At 35.5% G+C, this 26,461-nt stretch overlaps 1 protein-coding gene across 1 annotated transcript in view; it reads right to left on the minus strand.

Annotated features, from left to right (window-relative positions):
• TTBK2 (tau tubulin kinase 2) overlaps positions 1–26,461 on the minus strand; it is a gene marked incomplete at its 3' end in the record, with an annotated part of 77,229 nt that overhangs the window by 43,261 nt on the left and 7,507 nt on the right. The window contains exons 2-6 of the mRNA XM_082282843.1: positions 13,120–13,279; positions 9,307–9,454; positions 3,652–3,725; positions 2,498–2,638; positions 1,044–1,148 (exon numbers count right to left, since the gene is read on the minus strand). Coding sequence (XP_082138969.1) covers positions 1,044–1,148; positions 2,498–2,638; positions 3,652–3,725; positions 9,307–9,454; positions 13,120–13,188 — 537 coding nt within the window. The 5' untranslated portion in view covers positions 13,189–13,279. The remainder of the gene's footprint in view (positions 1–1,043; positions 1,149–2,497; positions 2,639–3,651; positions 3,726–9,306; positions 9,455–13,119; positions 13,280–26,461) is intronic.

Below are 26,461 nucleotides of genomic sequence, written 5' to 3' on the forward strand. Positions count from 1 at the left end.
GAGAAATGAAAAAAAAAGATATAAAATTACTTAAAATGTTTAGCTCACCTTTCCAACAGCAGCAGGCACTCTGTTGGCCTTCCCTGATCTTTGCTTTCATTGCAGTGTCCAGCATTACAGCTGAAGGAATAGAGTACAGCAGAACCCCACTAATTTACCTTACTAATTCACATACCTCATAATCTGCACACAAAAATCTGCCACTTTCTCAACTTCTTAGGCAAAATAAAAGTGAAAATCCTGTTGAGATGGCTTCTACTACTCAATTTGCATCATATTTATAAATATGCTACACAATATTGACTAGTACATTATTCAGTGTTGCCATCAAAATGTAAACTAATCTACCTTAATAAAGAAAATGTTTTTAAACATCACCATGTACAATGGCAGTGACTTGCTCATTTTGAAACTTTGAAATTAACAAAACTAACTGCCCACCAGTGAATTAGGGAGGCTCTACTTACTTAAAATTGTAATTTCCTCATTGATATGTTTTTACCTACAATTTTCATCAGACTGCATTGCATTGGGAATACAAGAACTACACTTAACTATGTCCTCTTACATACTGTAATTAGTGTCCTATCACTATTTTAATTATTCAGACTTTCTCTTTCAGAAGATTATATATATTCAGTTTAGTGTCTGACTTTTACTTTTTTCTCCTCAGATTTTGTTGGTTAGTTTTTTGGGTTTTTTTTAAATGCAGTATAAGATACCAATTGAAATTCAATTCTGGTATATTATTCTGATACTTAATGAAAACCTATTTACCCCTTGATTTTCCAAACCAAATGACAGATTATCTCAAAATATCTTACACACATACCTCCATCTCACACCAAAAACCAGAAACCTGAATCATACCCTACTGCCAGTCTTTTAATAACAATAAATTACATGGCATTTCTGATCTGAGATGGTGTTTATCAAGCTTAGAATAGTTACCAGTTCAACACAACTCCCATACTTCTCCAGAAGAAAAGACAGCATACTACCACATTCAAGTATTTGAATTTCAACTGTGAAAAAAATCTTACTGGTCTGACATCACCACATGAGTTGGTAAATTGCCGTGCTAAGCCAAAATCCAGCATAAAACACTTCCTACAGGTGCTTGGAAAACGTCCCATAGCGAAGTTTGACTAGGAAGAAAAAGAAATACAGATAGATGTTAGATAAATACTCACAGGTTTCAATATGTTCACATATAATGCAACAACGCAACCAGAAAATGCATATTCTATTTCTCTATTTTTTCTCTATTTCTCTATTCTCTCTTCTATCTATCTCTATTCTATTTCTCTATTCTTTCTTCCTTCCATGTTTTCACTTCTACTGAACTCCCACTAAATTTGAAGAAAACATTGCTAAGAAAAACAGGCATCAAACCCAGCATATCTAAACAGTACCCTATATTGTCCAAAGAGATTGTCGTCTTACTTTGTCACTTAAAATATATTAAATTTTAGCAAGAATTTTCCAATCATGTCACCTTCTCACAGAATCTCAGCATTGCATAATTGATCACAAGGAAAACAAACAACCAAGAATGTCAAGATTTTACTTCAGCACAAAGCACAGTTAGCTCCAGCTAATTCTTTCTCACCTATTTCACTTGACACTCACTGCCTCTATGTCCTTTCCCTATTAAATGAAGGCTTAAATGGGGATGGGTCAGGGAGAATACTTTTATAAAAAGTTGCCAAGAAGAAGTGATGCAAATAAAATTTTCCTAATGTACAGAAATTTATTGGAAGTTTTATGTGAGCATCATTCAGCTGACAGGAAACTTAGCAAATATTTGCATCTATCAGAAAACACAAAGATTTGCTTATTTTATCCCCATTTACAAATTTTGACAGTTCAGAGTTCTAATGATATTTGTCATACAGAGCAATATTAAAAACAGGTGATTGAATTTCAGGAATAAATTCAAAGAAAATCAGAAAAAATAGTAAGAACAAAAGCGTGATACCATCAGTAAGGCACTCTCCTCCACAATGACATATTGACAATAGATCTTATTAGAACTGAACAAGAAAACAATAGTTTTCTCATACAATCTTTCTTGTTTGTTGAAAATACATTACATACAAAAACTTTTCTATTGAAGGACTTATAAATACACTCTACAGTTAGCATCTATTCTTTTAGATTTATTATATGACAATATTAATTGCCATTAGTCCAATACATTATGTCATATCTCATGGCAAATACTCTTGGTTACATGATGCTAAAGCTAACTGCTGGAAGTTTTAACTCAGAAAATTGCAAGGAGGCCTAAACTGGAGACAATGAAAAAGACCAAAGTTACTGTTGTTGCAATCCAACATTAATTAACAGAAAAAGTCTGCCCTATCTGATGATTAAACAATCAATTTTTTGCCCCTTCTCATTTTTGCATTTTAGCATCTAGTACAGAACCTAACCTTACTTATGGTCATCTAATGACCACATCTTACTTGTCCATTTTAATGGGCGGACTTACTGGTTTAATGTCCCTGTGCAGGAATCCCACAGAATGAATACTTTCAATAGATTCCAAAATCTGCTTCCCAAGCCGCAGAGTGGTACTAATGGTGAATGTTCCTCGAGATTGGCTACGACGCAGGTCTGCCAAGTTCCGACCCTGAGAGAATTAAAAGGACATTTTCATTAAAAAATACCAAGAATCACAGATGGTGTCAAGTCTTCCTACTTCTTCTTTAGTTGTTCATAATTAACCATGAAATATTTTCAGTACCTATTTTTGCACTCAAGGGTAACACATCTCACCTAAATGTAATGACTGTATGTCCCCAAGTATCTCCAACACTAAATTTAGAATCTGTGTTTGAAAATATGAACCTTAGTACCTTTCTATTCCAAAAACATGGAACAAACTAATCCCTATTAGAAGGCCAGTACAAACACTATTAGTTAACACTGTATTTGTGTCATACTCAAAACGGCCACTGAGAAAGTGCTTGCTAAGTAAGACTTCTTCACACTCACTTCTTTAAGGAAAAGTACATAATTTAATTATACATTGCATCAAACAGATGAAAAATATATAATTATATTATGTAGGAAATGCAACCCCATGACATCACAGAACTCTTGTTCTGCTAAAATAACAGATGAACAACAAACAGTATGAACTAGAACACATTTTTTCAGTATTCATATTCATCAGAATGTCATTAATCCCACAACTCTAAGTGCTAATCAGCTGTTTTATCCCTTTCTAAATGAACAAGTCTTTCAGTAAAATTGTTTTCTTTTACTTGCAAAGGGTAATTTTTTATTTTTATTAAAAAAGCCAACAAAACGCAGAAACTAATATAATACATTTTAGACTATCTTCAAGTGAAGACTTAAAAAGAATGTAAAATATCTCAGAAGACATCACAGTTCACTCTTCCAACAGTCAGGTCTTTCTCAGGATGCAAGCTTTCTCCTTTTTAAGAGAATTATGGAAAGGATATAAAAGCAAAAAGATATAAGGATGTGCTCAATTTAGGTTCACTCACTACAGTGCATTTGTGATCCTTGGGTTTGTTTTTTTTTGTTTAGCATCCTCTAAAATTTTCCTGGATTTGTATATGCTTGCCTAATAAACCTAAACACACAAGCAAACATTGAGCTCTTTGATACACTAACCTGCAATTGCATGACCACATAGTTAAATCTGTCATTCCGTCCACATCCTATGAATCTACAGACATGATCTTTTCCTAAGAGAAAAAGAAGCAAATTAGCCAGTAATATTGAAATTCTATGGTTAATTCCTTTAAATACCTAGGAAATCACTGGAAAAGACAGTTATATATCTATTGAGATCTTCAATAAACTAAGCCCCACGCAGTTCAACAGCAATAAAACCAAAGTTAGTTCTACCTGCAACTAACCAGAAATTTTTGCCCATAATCTATGTAGCCCTACCACAGCTCTCACTCTTCCATAAGAAAACATGCATGACAACATGCCTAAATGTCCACAAATGTGGAGGATTTTGGACTGGAAAAGGTTATTTTCTTACAAAGCTAATGGCTTGTTATAGACAATATATACCCCTAGCCAATATTCCTCTTTTCTATTAGCTGCAGCTGCCATGGTGAAAGAAAACAGTAGTATTACTTGTGAGTTTTGTTTTGTATTAAAAAATTGTAGAAAATGTTATTCAACTAATCCAATTTATTAATATCTTTCTCTAGAACACAATCCTTGCCGTTTAGCTACAAAAGATAAATTCAGCTCAGGTAAGTTGGAACTGGAAAAAAAGAAAATTTCAGAGTTTTGTTTAAGCTGATTTTCTTTAAAGCCTCCTCCTGTCCTAGGAGCAAATTGCAAAGGAGACGACAGGTCAAAAATAATCTCCTTACTATCCTGCAGTTGTAAGTCAAAGCATAAGATTCCCCAGGTAAATACAGAGAAAAAGGCAAGCCAAAGGCTGCAGTTGGGAAACAGAAGGGGAATGCAAACCCATTGTCATTTTGGTACCAGTGTTCATTGACTTCGAGAGAAGCTGGGACCCCTTATGATCCCACTCTGCCCCACTCTACGACTGAACATGGAACTGTAGGATTGAAGTTCCTCAGGCCATTTATCTTCCTTTCTCACATCAATGGAAGCTACAGCCAACAGAAAGCTGATCGTCTCCAATGGTAGCTAAAGATGTGTAAAATTTGTCACCTAAGATTTTTATCATTAATTTCTTTACCCTTAGGATTACAAGAATGTCATAAACAGGGAACCCCCCGCCCCACTAGTGTTTTCAAAACACCATTATGTCTTCCTACAGATCTGAGGGGACTTTTTGCCACTGCTAAACTCATAGCTCCATCAAAACCCTAAAACTTGACCCTACAGCTTCTGAATATTTTCAATTCACTTGACAGAAGTGGCTGTCTCTTTCTTGCTTCCTCAGGAAGTTGCCTGCCACATCCAATTAAAACAGGCAGGTAGGCCCTTTTAAACAAAGAATATCTTACAGGATTCATCAAAATAATTTATTTTAAAAGAAATCTCTACATTTCTGCAAATACATAAGTGCTAAACTTTAAGTATCGCTGGTTTTCCCACACTTTTTCCTTCTACCCATTTGTTCAAGTAAGACAGGCAATATTACAGACAGTATAATTTTATGAAGAAAAAGGATTAGCAGCAAATTTATCAAGATGAAATTTTGTATATTCATTGCTGCAGTTTCCATTATTGAAGTCTCATCTTAAATATTTATGATTAATTTTACAGCCACTTGTGGGTATTCTGAAGGAACATCTTCAGAGAAAAATACATGAGTCAGATTTTATCTGGCTAATTCAGTAAATGTCCAAAACTCAGTTTGGTCAGAGAAATCCCATTTTGACTGGAGCACTAACTCAGTTTATGTGGTAAATTCCCTAAGAACTCTTACATAAAACTGAGGAAAGAGAAAGGGGAGAAGTAGAGCCTTCATAACTTATTCAAATAGAATGATCCTCCCCCACTCCATTGGGGCTATACACACCTACTACAGCCTTTTCCTTAGCAGGAAAACAGTATTTTTTCACACCTGTGAGCTACATGGCTGGGCTGCAGGGCAAGATGATGATGGTAACAGGCTGCAGCGAACAACTCTGCCCCTGAAAAACCTCCTAGGGAGGGTGTTAAGCCTGTGTGCCATTCCCCAGGCTGCTGCAGTGTATCACTACAGCAGCTTTACAGCCTACACCAGACACAGCCCATCACTAAATTATGCTCAAGAGCTGTAAATGAGTGAGGGAGAAGACTGTAAGGTTGTGTGAGACAGAAACCAACTGAGTGAGTCTCACTCTCACTGAGTGAGATGTGATAAATCTGTCTTCTCCCATCTGACAATGGGAACAGATGGCCTAACAACATGGTTAAACAAACAACCATCTGTTGCAGCAGATTTATTTTTTTTAAAAAAAGCAAAAATAAAGAACTTAAAGAGTTAAACAGTATTCTGCAACAATAATTAGGAGACAGCAGGGGGAAAAAATTAAGATGTAATTGATGACTAAGCTGCAATAAATGGCCATATCAGTGAACCTAGTCCTCCGCCATAATTGAGAAGGCATACAGTTACTCACATATTCCAGCATGTTTTGCTAGCTCAGTCTTAAAAAGAGCTTCTTTGAAGCTTTTTGTTAGTCACTGTACCATATACAAAGTTATTACTTTTATATACTTCATTATACCACACAGTTATTACTCATTTTACTCCCGCAATAATGACCACACTGTTTCAATTTTTAAAATTTCTGAAAGTAAAGAATGGTAAGAAATAGCACATCCCTGCACTTCTGCCAACAGCTATTCTTATTTCAGTTTCACAGTTTCTGTGATATAAGATTCTAATAGAGATACATTCAAAAGCATGTTTATAATCCTGAAAATGTGCCTAAGTGCAGTATAGACTGGAAGAGCTTTTCTGCTCTGTTGAGACACATTACACCTGTTTATTTAGTTCTCTTCTGAAACCCTTTTTTTCATGATATTCCACAAATTGAACAATATTTTTTAAAAATCAGCTCCACACATCAAGAAAATTCTCAATGACACTGCAAGCTCACTGTCTCTCATTAAAAATAGAGGAAACTTTTCAAATATTTGAAAGTAAAAGGATTTTCATGACAATTCTATTCCTTCTATTCTATTCCTATGTCCAATGTAATTAGAATACCTTGCAAGACAAGAAACTAGGCCCTTTGAGAAAAGGAGAGTAATTATATATATATACATATATACATAACCACACACCAAAAAGGGATAGAAGAACAAGATAAAAGTTGTTCTCAGAGGATGTATGCTAATAGAAGGTTGTTACAAAAATATCCTAAAGAACTGTTTATAATTTCACCTGGTCTGAATCTGCATGAAAAGAAAAAAATTGTCAAAAAATAAGACTAATTTCTACATGATAAAAAAGGATTTAAGAATAATAAAAAAATCTTCAAGAAGCAATTACAAAGTTGTTTTCTCCATTTTCGTCTACTTTTCTTGATTTTCCCTATGCTCCAAATTTTGAGCTCTTCCATCCTGAAAACTCGTGAAGGTAAAGAAATTAATGCAAATGGCTCCTAGGAGCAAAGATTTTTTGTAAAACATAAAATGGTCTCTACCCTAATCTTATTTAATAAAAAAAATCTTCTAAGTATGGATAAAAAAAGCTGCATGTAAAAATAAGGTACTGTATTTATGCAAATTATAAATCGCAGTATATGCAAAAGGTTCACCTTTGACCCATCTCTTCACTGTGTTTGCTTCACTGATCACTTACACCATTCTCTATCTAAAACCAGAGCAGTAATAGTGTTAAATTTGGAGCTTCCACAGCAATGACTAGAGGTCACCTCTAGTGTTACTATCATCACCAACCTTTTTCTTTTTTTTCTTTTTTGTGCAAGAGAGCAACAAGATATAAAAAGTAAGGAATAATATATTTAAATTGTTTTCTCATAAGAAAGATTGTCAAAAGTGTTATTTCTAAAGATCTCACACAAAATCTGGGTTTCAGTTATATAAAAGCTTCTATTTATTATTTTCTCAGAGAAATAATATTGAGGAAATAAATAACAGAAATATTTATTTAGATTATGTACTTTGTGGATTATTAGTCTAGTGGATCTGTTGTTCAGGTGTTTCATTGCTCTGTTCTTTTTATCTAGACTTTTCCCATGATTCAATAGAACCAAAGACTCTTCCGCAGGAAGACTTGGGTTGTTTGGAATTGCAGTTTCCTTATCAGTATTCCTCTGAGAAAATAACTTCTGGAAGGCCCTATGGCAATTATTCACACATAAATATTTTATTATTTTGTCTTTTTTTTTCCACAAATATTTCAAAAAATAAAAAAATTTTGACTAAGAAAAAATCACTTTTCTAGTATTTTAACTGAAACTCAGCTATCTTTTAACTTAAAGTAGAAAGTTAAAATGCACTCCAGTTATGCAGTCCTATATAAGGCCATGTTTTCATAAACACATTGGCACTGTAGTGCTACCAAATTCCAGTATTTTCTTTCAGATCTATTAATTTCCTTATCATTTAGTTGCTTCATCTACACCACTTTAAAGACTCTGGGTTTTGTACAAAAAAGATCAAGCTCAGGTGTGCAGAAAAAAACCACAAACCCTTGGAAAAATTAATTCGGAGCATTTATAAACCCCAAGAGTTACAGAGTATTTTGTTCTTCAAAACTCACTCTATTTAGGATAATTTCTTTCAAGAACCCTGACAAATGTTTTACAAACTTTCAATTGGCAATACTAAAATTTACTATTCATCTCTGGACTAGAAACTTTAAATTCAAAGAAAATCTAGCTCAGCTACATAATACTAGATGCTTTTGTGAAATCCTTTAAACAGAGAAAAGCGTAGTTTGTTAACATCATAACATGTGACATGCTTGCCCTCTTAAATCTATAGAGGCTGTCAATTTCTGCTGCAGTGTGACCTTTACAGCACATTAAGCAGCACCATATGTCATGCAGATTTTGTTTTATTCAAACTAAGAGTTTGGAAAAATTTGGCTGCTGACAGGATTGCATGTATTATTAAAAATCTTCCAGATTAAAAATAAAAAATTTTAAATAAAAAGTTGCCCTTTAAATTTTCTTTCTGTAATCTTGTGTTATGAAAAGCAATGAAGAGAAGCCACTGCATATTTCTCTGTATTGATAGCTTCATTAAAGTATCTAAAGGAACAGAAAGTGAGACTATTCAAACTCTGATTCAAGGAACTGAATCCTAGAAGTATTTCAGGATTTTACATGCCAGTAATTTTTTCCTACAAGTTACAGTACTTCAAAGTTGAAGCATTTGCTTGTGGGGATTTTTTAAAATATGTTTCCCATTTCAACATTAGAATTCTTAGCAATACCACAAAGCAAAGAAAACAAATATTCTTATCCCGGATGCTGTGTGAAGGACCCTCACAGATTCGATGCTACATAGTACAGAAAAAAAAGACCATCTTAGAAGAAAAAATAAAAACAAGAATAACAACAAAGTCTAGAGCAAAAAACAAAGAGAAGATACGGATTCATAATAAACTAAATCTGAACAGAGGCTTTTGCAGCAATTGAATTTTTTGTTGTTCTTTTTATTTTCATGTCATCCCATTTCAAAGAAAAGCTTCACTGTAGCAAAACTTTCAGAATCTGAAAGAGCTTCTATTCCACTTCTAATAATCATTTACCAATAACCTGCAGAATATAGAAAATATTTACTCAAAGTATTATTTTAATTACAATGATTTTTTAAAAGAAGATACACTGACATTCTACTTCTTGCATATCCAAGCCATACCTTGCAGCTTCTTCAACACAGCTACTTCCATTTTCAGCACTTGCTTTGGCTGCTGAGCTGATTCGACCTTCAGTGCAACGTTTTCCCGAGTAAGCAAGTCCAGTGCATCGTAAATTTCTCCAAACCCTCCACCTCCTATTTTCCTCAACTATATTGGGGAAAAAGAAAGAACAAAAACATATTTTAAAGAGAGGAGAAGAAAGTAAATAAAACAGCAATACTTCTTTGTTCTGCCTGTCATACCACAAAGGCCGTTGTATTACAAACAGATTTTAAAATAACCATCATATCCTTCAGTACATGAAAGAGCTACTGAATAATTGACAAAGGTATGGCTAACCACAGTTTGGAATAGAACACACCTGATCTCCATCTGCACTATTGTATATAGTATAATAGAAGAGTGCAGTAGTATCCCCAGCATGAATCTGGGCAAAGTCAGCATGCTGAATAAAGACTTTCCTCAAATAGTCACACAGAGCTCAGAGATCGTCAAATACAAATGCACAGTGACATTTTTAAAATATGCCATCTTTTTCTCTTTTCAGAAATATGCACACTGAATAATAAAGGTATAAAGTTATACAAGTTTTTGGACTTCCTGAAAAGAGACAGTATTTTCAATTATATGGAGTGACTTACACACAGCAGCTAAATCATAAATTATAAGAAATGGCCACGATTATCTTTGAATATACATTTCCAATGTTACTCACATTTACCTACAATTCATCACTACCATTCTTTTTAGCAGACAGACTAAAGAAACTTGCAGCACTAAAAGTTTCATCTGTGCAAGGAACAGGTAAAAAGAATGCTCATGGCATAGTAGGTAGTTTGCACTACATTCAGAGCAAATATTAATAGGTGTCTGTTCACTCTGCTTTAAGTGGTCACAGGGAACAGACTTCTTTGGTTTTCAATATCAAAAATGTCAAAGTTGTTTCACAAAATGCCTCCCCTGGCTAACATTCCAAAGCTGATAAAAGAGAAAAGGAGACAAAAAGAACTTACCCTACGACTGACATGGTTTTCTAAATGTCATCTGAAAACATACAGTTGCTAACATTATATGACTGCACTGCATTAAATGTCACCTAAACAGTCCAGAGTTCTAGAGAGCAGCAATATGCTCACCTACCTTCAGATTCTGAAAATTAAGCTAATGTCTCCTAATCCAGACCGTCAGACATTTGACTGAGCAGGAAAAACACTTTTTAAAATGGCCTAATCTCTATGAATAAGGAAGAATATAACAGATAACACATGAATTTTCAGCATAATACAAGCACACCAGTGAGAATGCATAGTGAAAAAGGTGAGAGGAAAAGGAAAGAGGTGACACAGCCATCCTCACCCCTTACAAATGTAGACGAATTTATCATCTAACTTCATTTATCAGCTTTAAGAAATGGCCTGACCAAGAAAGAATGCCTTTGAAAGGTTGTTTCTCTGCTTGTGTGCTTAAAAAAATTTCAAACAAACAGACCACCACACTAATAAAATAAACAGATCAATTTATATCTTCAGATAAAGCACACCAGAATCATTAACATGCACCCAATAATTACATCAGTCAGCAGTTCCAGGCACAAATTAACTTCTCTTTGATTGCACAAAAAAATACTTTCCATGTCCTTTGTCACTGAGTCACACACATTAAACAATGAGCCCATATTTTCCTTGGTCTTTTTTTTGCTGCCAACATCCCTATAGAAGCCTTTCTTGTTGCTTTTCACATCTTTCACCAGACACAACTGCCAGCTGAGCTCCAGCTTTTGCATTCATTCATCATACAGAGGCAATGTCTCCATGTTAATCTTGGGCAGCCCATCCCTGTTCCCACCTTCTGTTCACTTGCATTTTGCTTTCCAGTTCACAGAGGTGTTGACCATTCAACCATACTGGCCTCCTGCCACATCTGCTCAACATCTCTTAGCTTAATGAGGACCGCATTGCCCTTGTTTACACCTGCATTACAATTTCCCACTTTGTACACTAGTTTCAGGCTTCTCTTTTTTGCATTCAGCATCTCACATCCCAAACTCCTTCTCTCCATTCTCTCTTCAACTTTTGTGTCTTCATATGCTTCCAGGCTAAAGCATACAATTTCCAACAAGTTTTATCTTGGTACTTTTCTTTACACTACATATTGAATGGCATTCTTAAACATATCTAAAAACAATTACCATTACAATCAAGTCTCTCTAAGTCAAGATTGTAATAAATATTTTGAAGGCAAAAAGAGGCATGAGGAAAGGCATCAACAAAGGATAAAAGCAAATGCTAACAGACACCAGTAGAGCAGGAGGTTGTCACTGTGGAAGAAATATTTTATACTGTCTTTTTTATGCTTACTTTTCAAAATAGGATCACCCTAAATGAAATCCTATGAAATCCTGAATTCAGGAAGTCTATCACCTTAGATGCCAAAAAATCCTTAATGTTTGCTACAGAAGAGAAGAAATTGAAGAGTTACCTAGAGGAAATACTTGGCACTCATCTACCTGTAACACTTGATCCAGAAAACATATAAGTGAAAATGTATAATCACATGAAACAAATTACTTTCAAAATTTTCCAGAAGACACTTATCTCATCAGCAGTCTTTATTACACAGGAAAGAAAAGAAACCTGAAGAAAACAGGGCTGCTGTTGCACACATCGGACAACTGAGTAGTTTTGTGGATAGTGATATATCAGTGTGTTAGTATCTATTTATTAATGGTATTTTATTCTATTTTATCTGATTCAAGACTATCCTTTCAGTTTTTACTTCACTGCAGTATTGAGATCAAATATAAGAAGGTATTTTACAAATACTTATACTCCAGAGATAGCTATTTAGGTTCTATTTACCCAAAAGGAAATACAAAGATTTCCTATACAAAGTTAGTATCAGCTTCCTGCATATTTAAATGAAAGATAGGGCACAAGACAGTAGAAATTATTCTCTCTTAAGACTTTGAACTTAATGATTAATCTGTATCCTCTATGTTCAGTCTTACAGTACTAAATAAGATCTTGAAATAGAAGAGTAATATAAAGCAACCAATTCAGAATCCATTCACAGCCTACTACACACACACACAGATGCCCCAAAGGCTCTATTGTGAACTGGCCTTTTTTTCCCCGCCTTTTTTTTTTTTAATTCTAAGCAAAAAAAAAAATAAAGTGATCAGAGGAATGGAGAAGGAGCTACAAGAACTCAGCCTGTTTTTCCCAGCAAAAATAACTTCAAATGGATACTATTTCCCTCAAGATGCAAATCAAGGATATGAACAGCAAAAGGGAACAGAGCTATTTATGGTAGAACCAATGCTGGCACACAATGAAATGAATACGAATCATCTGAGAATAAATCTATGCTATAAAATCCAACAAACAAAAGGAAGAGCAGCAAAGTCTGAAAGATCTTCCGATAAGAACTAACATATCTCACAAACATATTAATTTCAGGGGAGGGCATCTGACTGATCTCCAAAATGGACTGACATAATCACTGGCCAATCAGATTCAATATACTAGAAGTGCTCCTCCAGTTGTGCTTGGATCAGGCACTACATTGTGATTTAAGAGCTCTCCTAGGTCCTTATCAGGGAAAAGAAAAATAACCCACCTTAAATCTTCATCACTTCTTTTTAAAGTAGGGTAAAAGAAACAAGTAGCTTCAAAGCTCATTCGCAATTTAATATAAGTATTAAGAGCAAAATGTATCTCACAAGAATTTTCAAATTAATTTCAAAGCACAAACCACTTCTTTTTAAAAACACGTCTCAAAGAAGAAAAAGAATTGCAGGAAGGCATACTTACCACCTTCCATCTTTCTTTGACCAATATTCCCACACTGAGGATGTCAGGCTGATCCCCTCCTCCACTCATTGCAACCTCCTGAGGCAACGGAGCTGCTATGCAAAGTCTGCGTCAGAAGAAACCATCCAGATCCCAGGAATGGCTTCCATTTAACCAGTCACTGCAGAAACAGAGCACAATAATGGATCTCAGTGATTAACAGAGTAAGAAGAAATACAGCAAAAGTTGTGTTTCTCACCCAGCACCTTAACTAGTTTTTGTATCCCATAGTGACTAACGTTGAAATTTCAGTCAGTTTCCAGTACAGAAAAAAATTCAAGGATATCCTTCCTTAATTTTTTTAGCCTGCTCTCTCTCCAATCTCCAATACCAATCTCAATATAGAACTAATGAACTTAAACATTTTCAGGGGTATATTCCACAAGCAGTTTCAAATTGCTGCAAGGCATAATTACATTTAAACTTAATTTTAATAATCCCTTTTAAAATCTAATTAATAACTTACTAAATAATTGTTTAATTAATTAATAGAAATATATAACAACCTTAAAATAATATTAACCAAAAATCACAATGTTAAAAATAGATACTTAAATTTCAGTTGCATTGCATACAGACTACTTCACATTTTACAATGTATTTCACACAGCTAGGATTACTTATGATTAAATACATCTAAAGTACAATTATGTCAAGCTATAAACAGCTGTCTTTGGTAAGGAAAAAACCCTGTCTATGATAAGTTGGACAGTTTATTTTTTTAATTTTCTGGTTTTAGCAATCATTGCTAAATTGGATTATAGATAGCATTATAAAAAATTGTACTTGGGAGATTAATATATCCATAATGGCTCCCATCAGCAACTACTACAACCAATTAAAAGCTTATTTCAATTCTTTGAGCTTTTCTAGAATTGTGCTTATTGTTACACTGGTGTAATTATACAAGTGTAACTCTTTGTATAAATGCTCTTATCCTAAGACAATACTCTTCAAAAAGTGTATTTGCTTTAGGTTATTTCTATTGCTTTCAAAATAGCATAAACTGCAAGTGAATAATGCTTTTCTCCCTGAATCAACACAAAAACGGTATGCAAAACTGGTAAAACCATTCTGATTTAAATCAGCAGTATGGCCCTCCATGTGGCTAAATGCCAAGTTTACTACTGGGACTAAATTATGTTTTTTAAGAAACACTCTGCTGCTTAAAGAACCTGGCTTTTTAAGACAAACCTTTGTTTGACACAACAGTAACTGTGGGTTTTTTCATGCTCTTTCATATTTCTTTTTCATACTGTATTTATGCCTTTTTGCTTCAATTGTACATTATGGCAGTTGAACCAACTCCAAATAAAAGAGACCCCTCTGGAGAAATATTAATCTGGATTAGTTGAGGATCTAAATTTACACCCAATGAGAGCGGATTACATGCCTGTAAAGGAGTGCTCATTCAGAATACACAGCCTAAATTGGTTTAATTCTAACAAATGAAGGGAAACCAAATTAAGATTGTGTGTTTTGAGTAACAGCATCCATCCTGCAATTTAATCAGGTTGAACTAAACCAATTCAAATCCTACTGGTGATAGTAAATTCTCCCCTGCAGATAAACTCAAAATTCTAAATAGAACTAGAGCCATTTATGTGAACCCCTTTAACATTACTAACCACTGATTGTAATTACTGTCCTTTCTAACAGAATTATCATAACACAGTCAGGAACTAAGACAAAATGAAAAGGCACTAATGAAGGGGAAAAGGTCTATTTCCAAATTACACGCTTAAAGCACATACAGTGGTTTTTCCACTAACTCAAAGGTTTGGTTCTCTTGCCACCACCTGCCAGTTACACCAAAGCAAGGGTTGGTCTTCACAAATGAACTGTTCACTTCTGTACTGGGACTTCAAGAGGGTTTATTTTTTCCTGATATTTGCTTAAAACAAGTAATGGAGACACTATTCATCTCACCAGAGCAAAATCTAAAATTGCAAGTAAGATTTTTAATGAAGCTTTCAAACATGAGCAAAATTCATCACCTGTAGGAAAAGTAGATGCTTTATTAAATCGAAGATATGACAGTTCAGAGTTTTTTGTTATTACTGCTATCAGCCTTGACCTGATTCCTGATTTGATACTTAACTTTTTTTTTTTTAATACATTTGAAGTTACAATTTATAGTCACACCTCTGACAAGTATTTCTGAGCGCTATTCATTCATGGATTCTTGAGTGTACTAAGAGAGCATCAGCAACCGGCCCAGAATGCAAAGGTACAACACATACATACAAAGAACCTGTATTTTAAGAATTGTCATAGAAGAACTCTATTACTGTATGTAACATCTGCATGGCCAGAGTAACAAAATTTTCATGTACATAATTTCTCAATCCTATTCTAATACACTAATTTCTTGTTACATCTCTTGTCATCCTAGATCATTAAAAAGCAACAATGTCTATTCTATATCATCAGTAACAGGTATTCAAAACAACAAAACACCAGGACCCATTGAACTGTCATGCATGGGAGGCAAAAGTTCTCTCCTGAGCCCCTGAAGACAAGGTGCTAAGCTCCTCCTGAAGCTTAACAATCAACTGCAAGCATTACAAACATGTTGAAGTCAATTTGAAGAATCCTGGTTTTTTTCAAGACTTCAAGTAAAGTAGAAGGAGGATTCAGTGACAAATTCCAAGGCCAGAAGGTTTGAAATCGGTCCAAACCTTTATCTGACCAGGTCGTTTCAAAACTTCAGCCTCTTTCAGTGAATTAGCACACACTAATACGTAAGACTCCAAATGTTCTTCACGGCTAACATGTTCCAGTATGTTCCTTCCCTTACAATACGTACAACTTGCTTTGTTTCAAGATTTAATATGTTTAATTTTAACTTTTTACCACAGGACTTGGTTACAGTTTTGATAACCAAATTCCATTTCCAGTAATTTCACCTCATTTAAACATCTAAACATATTTTTTTAACCTCTTGTCAATTAATACATTTAGCTTTAAGCCTTCCTTCATAACCATGGGTCTTTTATATGATCCTCCTTCAAAACCCCTCTCCCTGCTCCACATTCTTCTTGTGGTATGGACAGCAACACTGTTAGATATCCACACTGAATTACACTCTATCATACCAATTCCTAATATGGAGAAAAGATTTTTTTATTATTTCTTCATGGTAGAAGTTTGATTTCCCTAATTTAAGTCTGAAACTGCTTTATACTTTTGTTAAACCACAACTTTATCAGATGCTTATACACCTCCATCCTTACACTCAGGCATTGCTGCAAGAATAAGGTTTCTAAAGACCTTATTCACAATCTGATCTAGACAGAGTTTCATTGCTCTGATGTGGTCTCTAATGGCCTTAATACTGTATAATCTGCAAATCTGTTAATTATTGATGTACTGCAGTGGATAAATATCTTTATATTCCTTACCTAATAACAGATAACGTGTATTCTAGTAGGTTCAATTTAGATGACAGTCACCTTCCCCAAATTTATACGGAACAAAAGGACATTATTAGAGAGGACTACATTTGAAGGACTTTTGGACAGACATAAATATGCGTTCTTTGGAGGTGGTTCTCAGGTCAAGCTTGAAACTGAAATTTCTCTGAATTTGGAAGGATTTGAACTCAGACTGTTTGGCCCATTCCAAATTTCACAGATGAATTAAGGACTCATAAAGCAAATACAGTTGCATTTGTATTACTGAAATACATTGTTTTCAGCATAGCTCTTTAACAGCCTACAATGCTGTTAACAATTTTAAAAAGTTCCAGCATGTTCTGTATTCCACTGAAGCAGATGAATAATTAATGACACACAGTTAAGGTGCAAGCTTTCCCTTACTCATTCAGCAGATGAATCCCTTAGCAGTGCAGTTTTATAGGTGTCAGTAAGGCTATTTTCAGCACCACAAACACTTCTTTGTAATTCTCCTAAAAAAGTAACAGCCATTCTAATTGCAATATATCTCATAAAATTCTGTATTCATTAACTCATCAGTTTTCTTTTCAGATCAGTTTATCACTTCAGAGGAACTTTTCAAGATAACTGAACTACCACAATTAAAGACAATTAGCCCTCTGTCAAATTTATTTCCAGATGACAGGTCATGGAGTAACTAGGACAACACAATGATGATAGACTGTTCCATAACATAAGCCTTTGCTGGGAACTGATCATAGGATAAAATAAGAACAGGTAAAGGAGCATTAATGCTAATATCCAGAATATAGTACAAACAGCATCCATTATTTAAAATCCTTCTATCCACTTAACTGATTTTAACTACAAATCAGCCCCACAAATGACTTCTTTAATTTACCCCATTCAAGTACACTAAGAGATTATATAGTATTAAAAAACAACAGAGCAAAATTTCCCAAAAAAAAAGGGCAATCCTTTCATGTAATTTGTGCGCACGTACATAATTCCCTTAGAGATAGCCCAAATGGAAGCCAATCTCTGCTTGCCAGCCTTTACAGATGCTTAAATTCAGATCTACGGTTGAGAAAGTAGCACAGACAATTTTGGCTGAATGGAGGTACTGTAAGCTCCAGGACAAAGCAAGTGAGCACAGAAGATTATTTCTGTTCCATAGAAAGGAATGCATGTCCTGTTGCCTCCACTATGGAATAGTATCAACTTTTTACTATTAGGAACTCTCTAAGCATGTTAGGAGCTCTATCTGCCTGCCTGCAGCTCATTTGAAAAATTAGAAAATTAGCTGGAAACTACCTAAGATGGTTTCCGTTTCTGTATTTTCTACTTTTGACCTGAACTTAATGAACAAAGAAAATTTTAAAAGGCCAGCATAAAGAGAAAATCAGAGCAGGAAATGTTCAAAGATCCTAATTTCACCACATTCATGGTAAAGTCCACTGTCTTAGGCTAAGAACATATTCAAATCGTTAATTCTAGGGATAGAAATTATTTAAGTGCATTTATTCAAACATCCAAACTAGAAAGGTATCCTACACTTAAACCTGAATATTTTCTAAATACATCTATTAAAACCTGGTGTTCGGAAAATCATCATTCTCCACATCAATGAGAAAACTGAATTTAAGACCTCGACTTAAATTTCCAACTGTACTGGTTGTGAAGAAAATCTTTTTTAAAATTCAACACAGAAGTAATGTCATTTTAGGTTTTCCTTTCTCAAGCGCTTGGGTGCCAAAAATACTCATCACCACTTGCAGACTCCAGGTGTGAAAAGCTCCCAACTGTTTTGTGTGCTACTGCCAAAGAGTCTATATTTCCTTCTGGCAAATTCTGCAGTTGTTATTACAAAGGTGGTGATATTTTCTCAGTTTGAAGACAGAGTTAAAAATACAACGTTTAGTTTCAAATCTTATTTTAAAAAGACATATATTTCAAGCTACTACACTATTTTCAGTTTGCAAGAGAATTCAGTACCAAAATACGACAAAAACCCAAGTAAAGCAAAGTTTGTCGAAGGAGTGTATTATCTTTTACTAAACCAACTAACACATGTAGCAAAACCACACAAGTTTTAGGCACACAAAACCCTCTTCAAGTCCAAAATAGAATTTACAACTTGAAAATTAAATTGGACTTAAAAGCATTTGCAATGAAGTAAAGTTCAATGTTTCTTAATCAGACTAAACTGAGATAAAGGGTACCCTATACCTTGCGATAGAGAAAGGACAGCATCTGTATATGTATGACAGGGAGAGATTATATGGTTGTGGCGCCTATCAGAAACACAGAATGTAATTTATTACCTATAGAAAACCAGAAAATTTTGGTCAGGGAGAATTAGAATGAGTCATAAATCAAAGACCCTAATTAATCCATGACATTTTTGCCATGGTATTTTTCACATGCGTGAGTTAATTTCCTAATTTGATCTGTCACACTATAGTACAAAGACTTATGTCAGAAAAAGAGAAAGAATGGAAGTCAGCTGCAGGGAAAGGCTGGACAACTGTGTTGCTTTCAACTCAAACCAGTTGTTGAACTTCAACCTCAGGTGCAGAGCCTTTAATACTAATGTGGAAACCTAACCCTTGGGAGAAGTTAAATTCATGCCAAATAACACTGTATTATTCTCGATTTTTTCCACAACTCGGAGAGAGTTCCAAATCAAAAAGAGGATTGTGAAGCCCTACTAACTACTCAAAAATTAGTTTTAAAACCCTAAAAGTGTCACTTGTTTAAAAAAAAAAATAGCTGTATTTCTGTGTCTTAGATTCACTGTTGTGAATACCACTGTTGTGGTATTGACAACAAACCTAAATGGATCTAGAAGCATGGATTTTTGCTATAAAAATTTGTTTTACTTGTCAAGTCTTCATCAAAGAAGCATGAAAATGGAAAGTCAGATCTGCAATTACCTTAATTATACAAGGTTTGACAATAATAATTTTTCAAGATCCTCAGAAAATTTTCATTGTAGGAAACTTGTAGTGAAGTGTGGTTTTCAACAAAGACAGCTTGAAGTCAAACAATTAAGATATTTCAAACAGTGGCACAGTGCTGTAATATCAAACTACTTACAGTCTGCATTTATCAGCAAAATTTAAATCTTTGCTTCCAGTTTTTTGAAATGTCGGAATAGTCACTTATCCTCTTACCCAGAATATTAACAGCTCATCATCAATGTCACTAACTTTATATACCAGGAATAGCATAAATTGATCTTTTAAGATGCTCCAAACTATTGACCTCTCCACTAGTACTATCTATTATTTCATAAATCCATTTTCTCAGTAAAGAAAAACATAAATGTCCAACGCATGCATACAACACACAACTACAGGAGACAGGAAAGCAAGCAATATACTGCTCTGAAGAACTTCTCCAAAGCCTATGAAACTTTTTGCAGCAGATATGCAGCAATTTACAGAGGAGAAGAGCTGCTGCTATGGACTGTGCAAGAATGATGCAAGGGCATATATACAGCGCAATGCTAAACCCAAAGAAGTAAAGTTCAGGCAAACTCTAATTACAAGTGGGAATAACACTTAACTTCTTTTAAAGTACAAGAAAATTGGCAGAGAAACTTTGAAGAGACATTCAGCTAGATGGCATGTGAATAGCAAAATGTTGTCTGCACTGACAGCATTCAAGTGATCAACAGGGCTGCCAGCAGCACAGAAGCAGCCCAGCTGGCAGCCACACGACTGCATGCAAAGCATTGTGCTCAGGCTGCAGCACCAGCCATGAAGCCACCTGGACCTCACGAACAAAACCTGAAAATTCTCTAGATATATCAGTTAAAGCACATCACAAAAACATGGTGAGTGAGGCCTAACAGCTTGCTAAGCAGAACAGGAAAAAGAACAGAGGAAAAGATCTTTTTTCAGTCTGTAATGTCTCATCTCTTAGCATCCTTATTTTCAGGGCATGTAACTAAATCTGCTGCAGCATTGTGATAAAGAGAGGGCACTGGCTGTGCATACATAGGTAATTCCATCTCCTTAAATACAGTAGCTCTTCTTTTTGCTAATGTGTGAAATGAGGACAGCAACTACTACACCAAGCAGGATGACTCCTAGCTGACAGGAAGATGGAACATGAGCAAGTCCACATAGGGCAGGACATCTACCAAACTCTGACAGGCCTCCTCAATGAGGGGAACGTACACCCATCCTGCCACACAGCACAGCAATCCCTGGAAGAGTTAAGGAGGAAAGACACACCATCACATTACAGTTTATGCAGGAAATACCTCAGTTGTTCAAGGAGGGTTGTACTTTCCAGCAGCAGATCAAGAGCACTAAAAAAGTCAGGCACAAAGAGAAGATGAAAAACCACAGAGACATTCATGCTAAGACCAAATCAGCAGTGATGTCAACACTCCTAGCACCTGTGGGTAGGATACAGCCACATAAGTGGGTCCTTATGAACTGCCAAATGACAGGAGAGGTGGGAAATGGCTTGGTGCCTGGCTCTGGTGAAGGAAGGTGGCACTAAGGCAGGTGAATAAACATACGATATACTGCCAGCAGGGCAGTTACTATGAGTTACTACTTTATGTTCAGTTTGGCACAGCAGTAGAGAGAGGCTCTGTATAGTGCCAGGAAGTCTCTCTTGTTCACAGAATATTCCACAATGATCACATGGGCTCAGGCAACATCAAATCTACAAGTACAATACAAAACAACAAAGGAGATGGGTATGTCATCTAAGACTGCCTAACCAGTTTGTCCCTAAAAAATACTGGTGCTGGAAACTACAAAGGTACAGGACCTCCAGTCAACAATGTGGCTTAGTCAGAGTATGCTCTGGTTTTATAGCTGCAGCTCAAGATGGCTTCAAGCAACAGCGACTGAAATTTGAGCTCCTAATGCAAGATCCTTCAAGGGTAGAAATGGAAGACAGGTATTAGAGAACCAAAAGGGAACTTTGGCAAAGGCATTTGAAGTTGGGACAAATCCAGAAATATCAACTTAATTTGCAGCAGGAAAAAATTAGGTTAGGCAGTAGAAAAGCAGATAGCATGGACAGCTAATCAGAAGAGGAGACAGGCTGCATTAGACCAAAGATCCACCTAGTCCAATCTTCTGTTCCAGACTATTGCCAGCAGCTGGTATCTAAGGAAAAATGCAAGGGCACAGAAAGCATATGATCACACGTGCCAGAATATCTTCTGGGGATATAGCAAGCAGGGACACAAAACAGAGCCAAAGACGGCATTTAAGATTTTTTGTCTCCAAGTTCATCAGAACTTTTCTGAACCATGAAAACTTTACCACCCGTAACACTCTACTGTAAGCAAACTGTAACCTAATTCCATGCTGTGGGAAGCACATCTTTGTTTCCATTTGTCTTCTGCTAGTTACATTTGAGGTTCATTAACCCCTGTACAGGAAGGCAGTGTACAGTTGCTCCCTGTTCACCTTTCAGTCCTACACAGGGAATACACCACTACCATGTGCCCTCTCATTTAGCTCTTCAACTATTTGATCTTTTTGCTGATTTTGATCACCACATGCGTGCTTTTTCCAGTTCTACAACATCCCCTCTGAGATGTGGAGGCTAGCATTGTTAGCAAGCACTAATCTGCTATTTTCACAGAACCTGCAAGACCACATTCAAAAGAAGTAAGTTCTGTAAATTTTTAAATTATTTATCCTACGTGAACTGCTTTATGATAATTTTCATTCATTATTACCTCAGAGTAGCAAGGTCTTTCTCCAGTTCTTCCATCTTCATATTTACTAATTGTAATACCCTTGTATCACCAGACTATGTAATTTCAGTATTTGCATCTTGTCTAGATCATCTGTAAATATACAGTACAGCACAGAGAGCTACCCTTTTTAGGCTGATGAGCTATCATTTATTAAGATCAATATTTTCACTCAGGTTCCATTAAAAAAATATTTTTGCACAAAGTGTTCACATATAGAAAACCTGACTCATGATCTTCCATCTGGATCATTAACAGCTCTGCTTTCAAATTTGGAATGGACTCCTTGGGTATGTAAACACAATGCTCCTTTAAAAGAAGGAGTCAGACTGGATGGGACCTTGAACAACCTGGCAACCATGGCAGGGGATGGATCTAGATGATCTTTAAAGTCCCAATCTAAACCATTAAAGGGACAACTGAGAGGAACTGCTGGGTGACTTCATGGTACTGTACAACCAGGAGATAAAATGGTAAATGAGGTTCTATGTATGTACATGTAAAATTATGTTTATCAGAAAAATAATCCTAACTGATCATTAAACATATGAGAAGCTATTAGAAATCAAGAATAGGATCTTGTTATTATGACATACATGAAAAAGAAAAGATGGCAACTCAATGCTAAATAGCAGTCAAAAAAAAAAGTTAGGAATTCAGACAAAGCAGATGACAACATGAAGATCATGTATATATCCATGGTTCACTAATACCTTGAGTATCGTATACAATTCTAGCCCTTCCTACCTCAAAAAAAAAAAGTTCAGAAAATAAGAAAATACAACAAGATAGTCAGGGATACAGACTAATTTCCACATTAAGTAATGACTTACAATTTTTTCAGGGGATGATGGGAAGTAGAGAGGGGTACTTGACAGCAGTCTACAAAACCATTAGGAGATAGAGAGGTTGGCTAGGAGTCAGCTATTTATGATGTCATTTAATAAAGGAACCAAAAAAAAAAAAAAAAAAAATCAAAATAGGTCAGCAGGAGCCAGACTCAGAACAAACTAATCTGTGCAACTTCTTGCCAAAGGATACTGTGAATGGTAAAAGTTTACAACGGTTGAAGTGGGCAACAGTCAACTACATGAAAAAGAAAATTTCGGTGGGTTACTGAAAATACATTTTAAGTATATTCAGTGCAGAAAGTCCCTTACTAAAAAATGAAAAAGAACTAGAGGAAAGTATAATTTATATTATCCGTGGTTTTGTACTTATCCTTAGACATCTTTCCAAAAATAACTTGTTAGTAGTTATTGAAAAAAAGGACAAGAATTCCCATAATTTTGTTGACACTAGATAAAATGTTCACAATTCTTAACATTCTTTTCACTTTTCTAAATAGTTTTGGTTGGATATTCCTCAACATAATTTCATAAGGAATCTCTGAATTTTAACTAAATTCTAATATTTTCTACCTTTCCCACAGAAAACACATTAGAGGCAAATTCTGACTACATCCAATACAATGGAGGCTTTCTTTGTTCTGGATTAAGGCATTTTTTCCTAATTACTCTCAGCATATATACACCTATTTTTGATATGGCACTACTTACATACAAGAAAGAATTATATAAAGATTTCTACATTGTTTGCTAGAGAAGTGATCACACACTTTTAGCGACACAGAACTTCCTTCCCCAAGGGGAAGGGCTTTTACCACATCATTAAATATTTAAAACCATACAAGACCCTACAGCATGCAGAAAAATGCAGAGCAAAAGTATGCTTTTTAATCCATTTGTTGGTCACTATCAGTTGTCAAGGCTGACAAAAGGACAATCTGTTCCTGGAAATTTTGTTGAGCTGGTAGCTGGTGATGGCAACAAAAGAAGAGATTCAAGTTTCAGGTGCATTTTCAGAAGTTTTAAGTGTTGATGCTCCAGTATTGAATTGGAAAAAGTGTTTTTAATTTGCTTCTATCCAATAGCTTTGCTTCATTCTGGCAGCTAGTAAGTAAGATTTCAATAACCACTAACAATGGTTCAGTAATAATTTTAAAGCTGAAAAATCAAAAAAAGTATGTGAGAGGCTTACATCTTATTTTTAAGAGAAAAAAGCACTCATGGATAGAGCAATAGTCATGCTCTCAAAATATTAAAATAGTTCAATCAACTAGTTAGAGTTTTCTTTTTTGTTTGTGTGTGAACTAAAATTGCCATGCATATGGTGATGCATAAGAAATGAAGCAAGCTTACCAAAACATGCCAAAGATTAAAAAAAACACAATTCATGGAAATGACTTCCTGTCACCATGTTTAGACTAAAACATACAATTCACACACATGAAGCCTAAATAAATAAATTAATCCTCTATTTTTGCCTTTAATATATCTACAGCTGCCTCCTTCAGGTTCCATTACTTACTAGTTCTGACTCTCTGCTCTAGCCTTTTGACTTCATGCTACACGGAATAGAAACCATGTCAAGAAATTCCAGCTCTTGCCTGAGCGTCATGGAGGCTGCACAGCAGAAGGGCATCCAAAGCTCTCACCAGAAAGGGCCTGAGGAAAAGGAATTAAATGGGAAAAGGGGAGAAGGAGGAAGGTGCTAGTATTCAAAGAGCTTTGTGCTTCTCTCACGTTTCTTGTTTCTACTTCCTCATAATTGCTGAGCTGACCATCAACGAGCTTCTGCTCTGTTCAAGATTCCCAGGTATAACTGCATCAAAGCAAAAATTAGCTCAGGGAATCAGAAACATAGTATTTTTTATAATACTGCTATGGTAACATACTTTGTTAAAAAGAATATGACAACACACTTTTTGATACATAGCTATATTTATACATGTATATGTGTTTTTACTATATACACATATGTTTACATTATTTACATATCTATTCCATGTACATTACATATACATATACTTTTTATAGAAACGCAGAACTTTGTATCAATGAGGATTCATGTCTTCAACCATAACTACTTACAAAAAATGGCAGCAAATTTGGCAACGTAGCTACATAGAGATTCAAATGAATACAGCCTAACACTAAATGGGCATGATATTTTTAAAAGTGAATTACTAAAGTAATGGGAGAGGGGTATGCTTAATAATAATTTAAATCAGTGCTATCACTAATCATCTTCAAAGTATATAAAAAAAATAAATGAGTGGTGTGGACAAATAGACAGGACACAGGAATTTGTGGGTCATAGAGGAAAAAAGGAAACCAATACCTGCAATAAGCTGGAAGTTGTTTATAGATGTTAAGTGTTACTCCCTAGATTCATCCTCAGAGGCTGTTTGTTGGATTCTCTTGAGGTGTTTTGTAAAAATTGTTAAGCTGCAGGTAGAATAATGTTTTAGCCTTTTATACAATGTCTGAAAGTTCACCATAATGCACAGTGATTGCTTATAGAAGTGCACTGGGAAAGGCTTATATCCCTTGCTCACGGATGGTATAGCTGCATTTGGTATAATTTTGACAGCAAACAATTTGGACCTGATGACGAGTTTAGCATGACTAGAGACGTCAAAAAGCCAGAAGCTGTGGCTCTGGGAAAACTTAAACAGTAGAGGTTTTTCTCTGGTATAAGTAGCAAAGGCATACAGATTATCCGTGCATGTCCCAGGACACAGTGACATGGGAAGACGAGGCGCTCCTGTCAGTGGCAGCCCTCTCCAAGTACCGAAGCAGTTAAGCGCCCGCCTGCTGCCTGGGCGGCTGCGGCAGCACGGGCACCGCAGGCCCGGGCGCTCAGGCCGGGAGGCTCAGCACCCTGGCCAGCTCCGGCCGGGCAGCGCCCCGGGCCCCGCCGCCACGACGCTGCGCCTTCCAGTCCATCATAAATATTAGTGAGATGCTACCAGGTCAGGCAGGTTGAGACGGATGCATTTGAATAACTTGTATCTTAATAGGAATTTTCAAGGAGATCTCTGATTTAAAGATTCCTGAAACATAGAACACTCCAGCAGATAACTGATGTTAACGTTTGGAAAGGATAAATGAAACTACTTTGGTAACTATGGGCCATCAGCTCGATACCAATTCCAGTCCAATAAGGGAACCTGACTATTAAAGAATTAAAGGAAGACACTATAACTATATCCATTCAACAAAGTTTCCCTTCCTATCAAACTAACTTTTTACCATGCCATTACAAGTTTGGCCTATAAGGATAATAGTTATTATGGCACTTACAGTTCTGCAAGACATCTAAG

The sequence above is a fragment of the Coloeus monedula genome (genome assembly GCF_965178545.1).
Source record: "Coloeus monedula genome assembly, chromosome: 6".
Classification (NCBI taxonomy): Eukaryota; Metazoa; Chordata; class Aves; order Passeriformes; family Corvidae; genus Coloeus; species Coloeus monedula.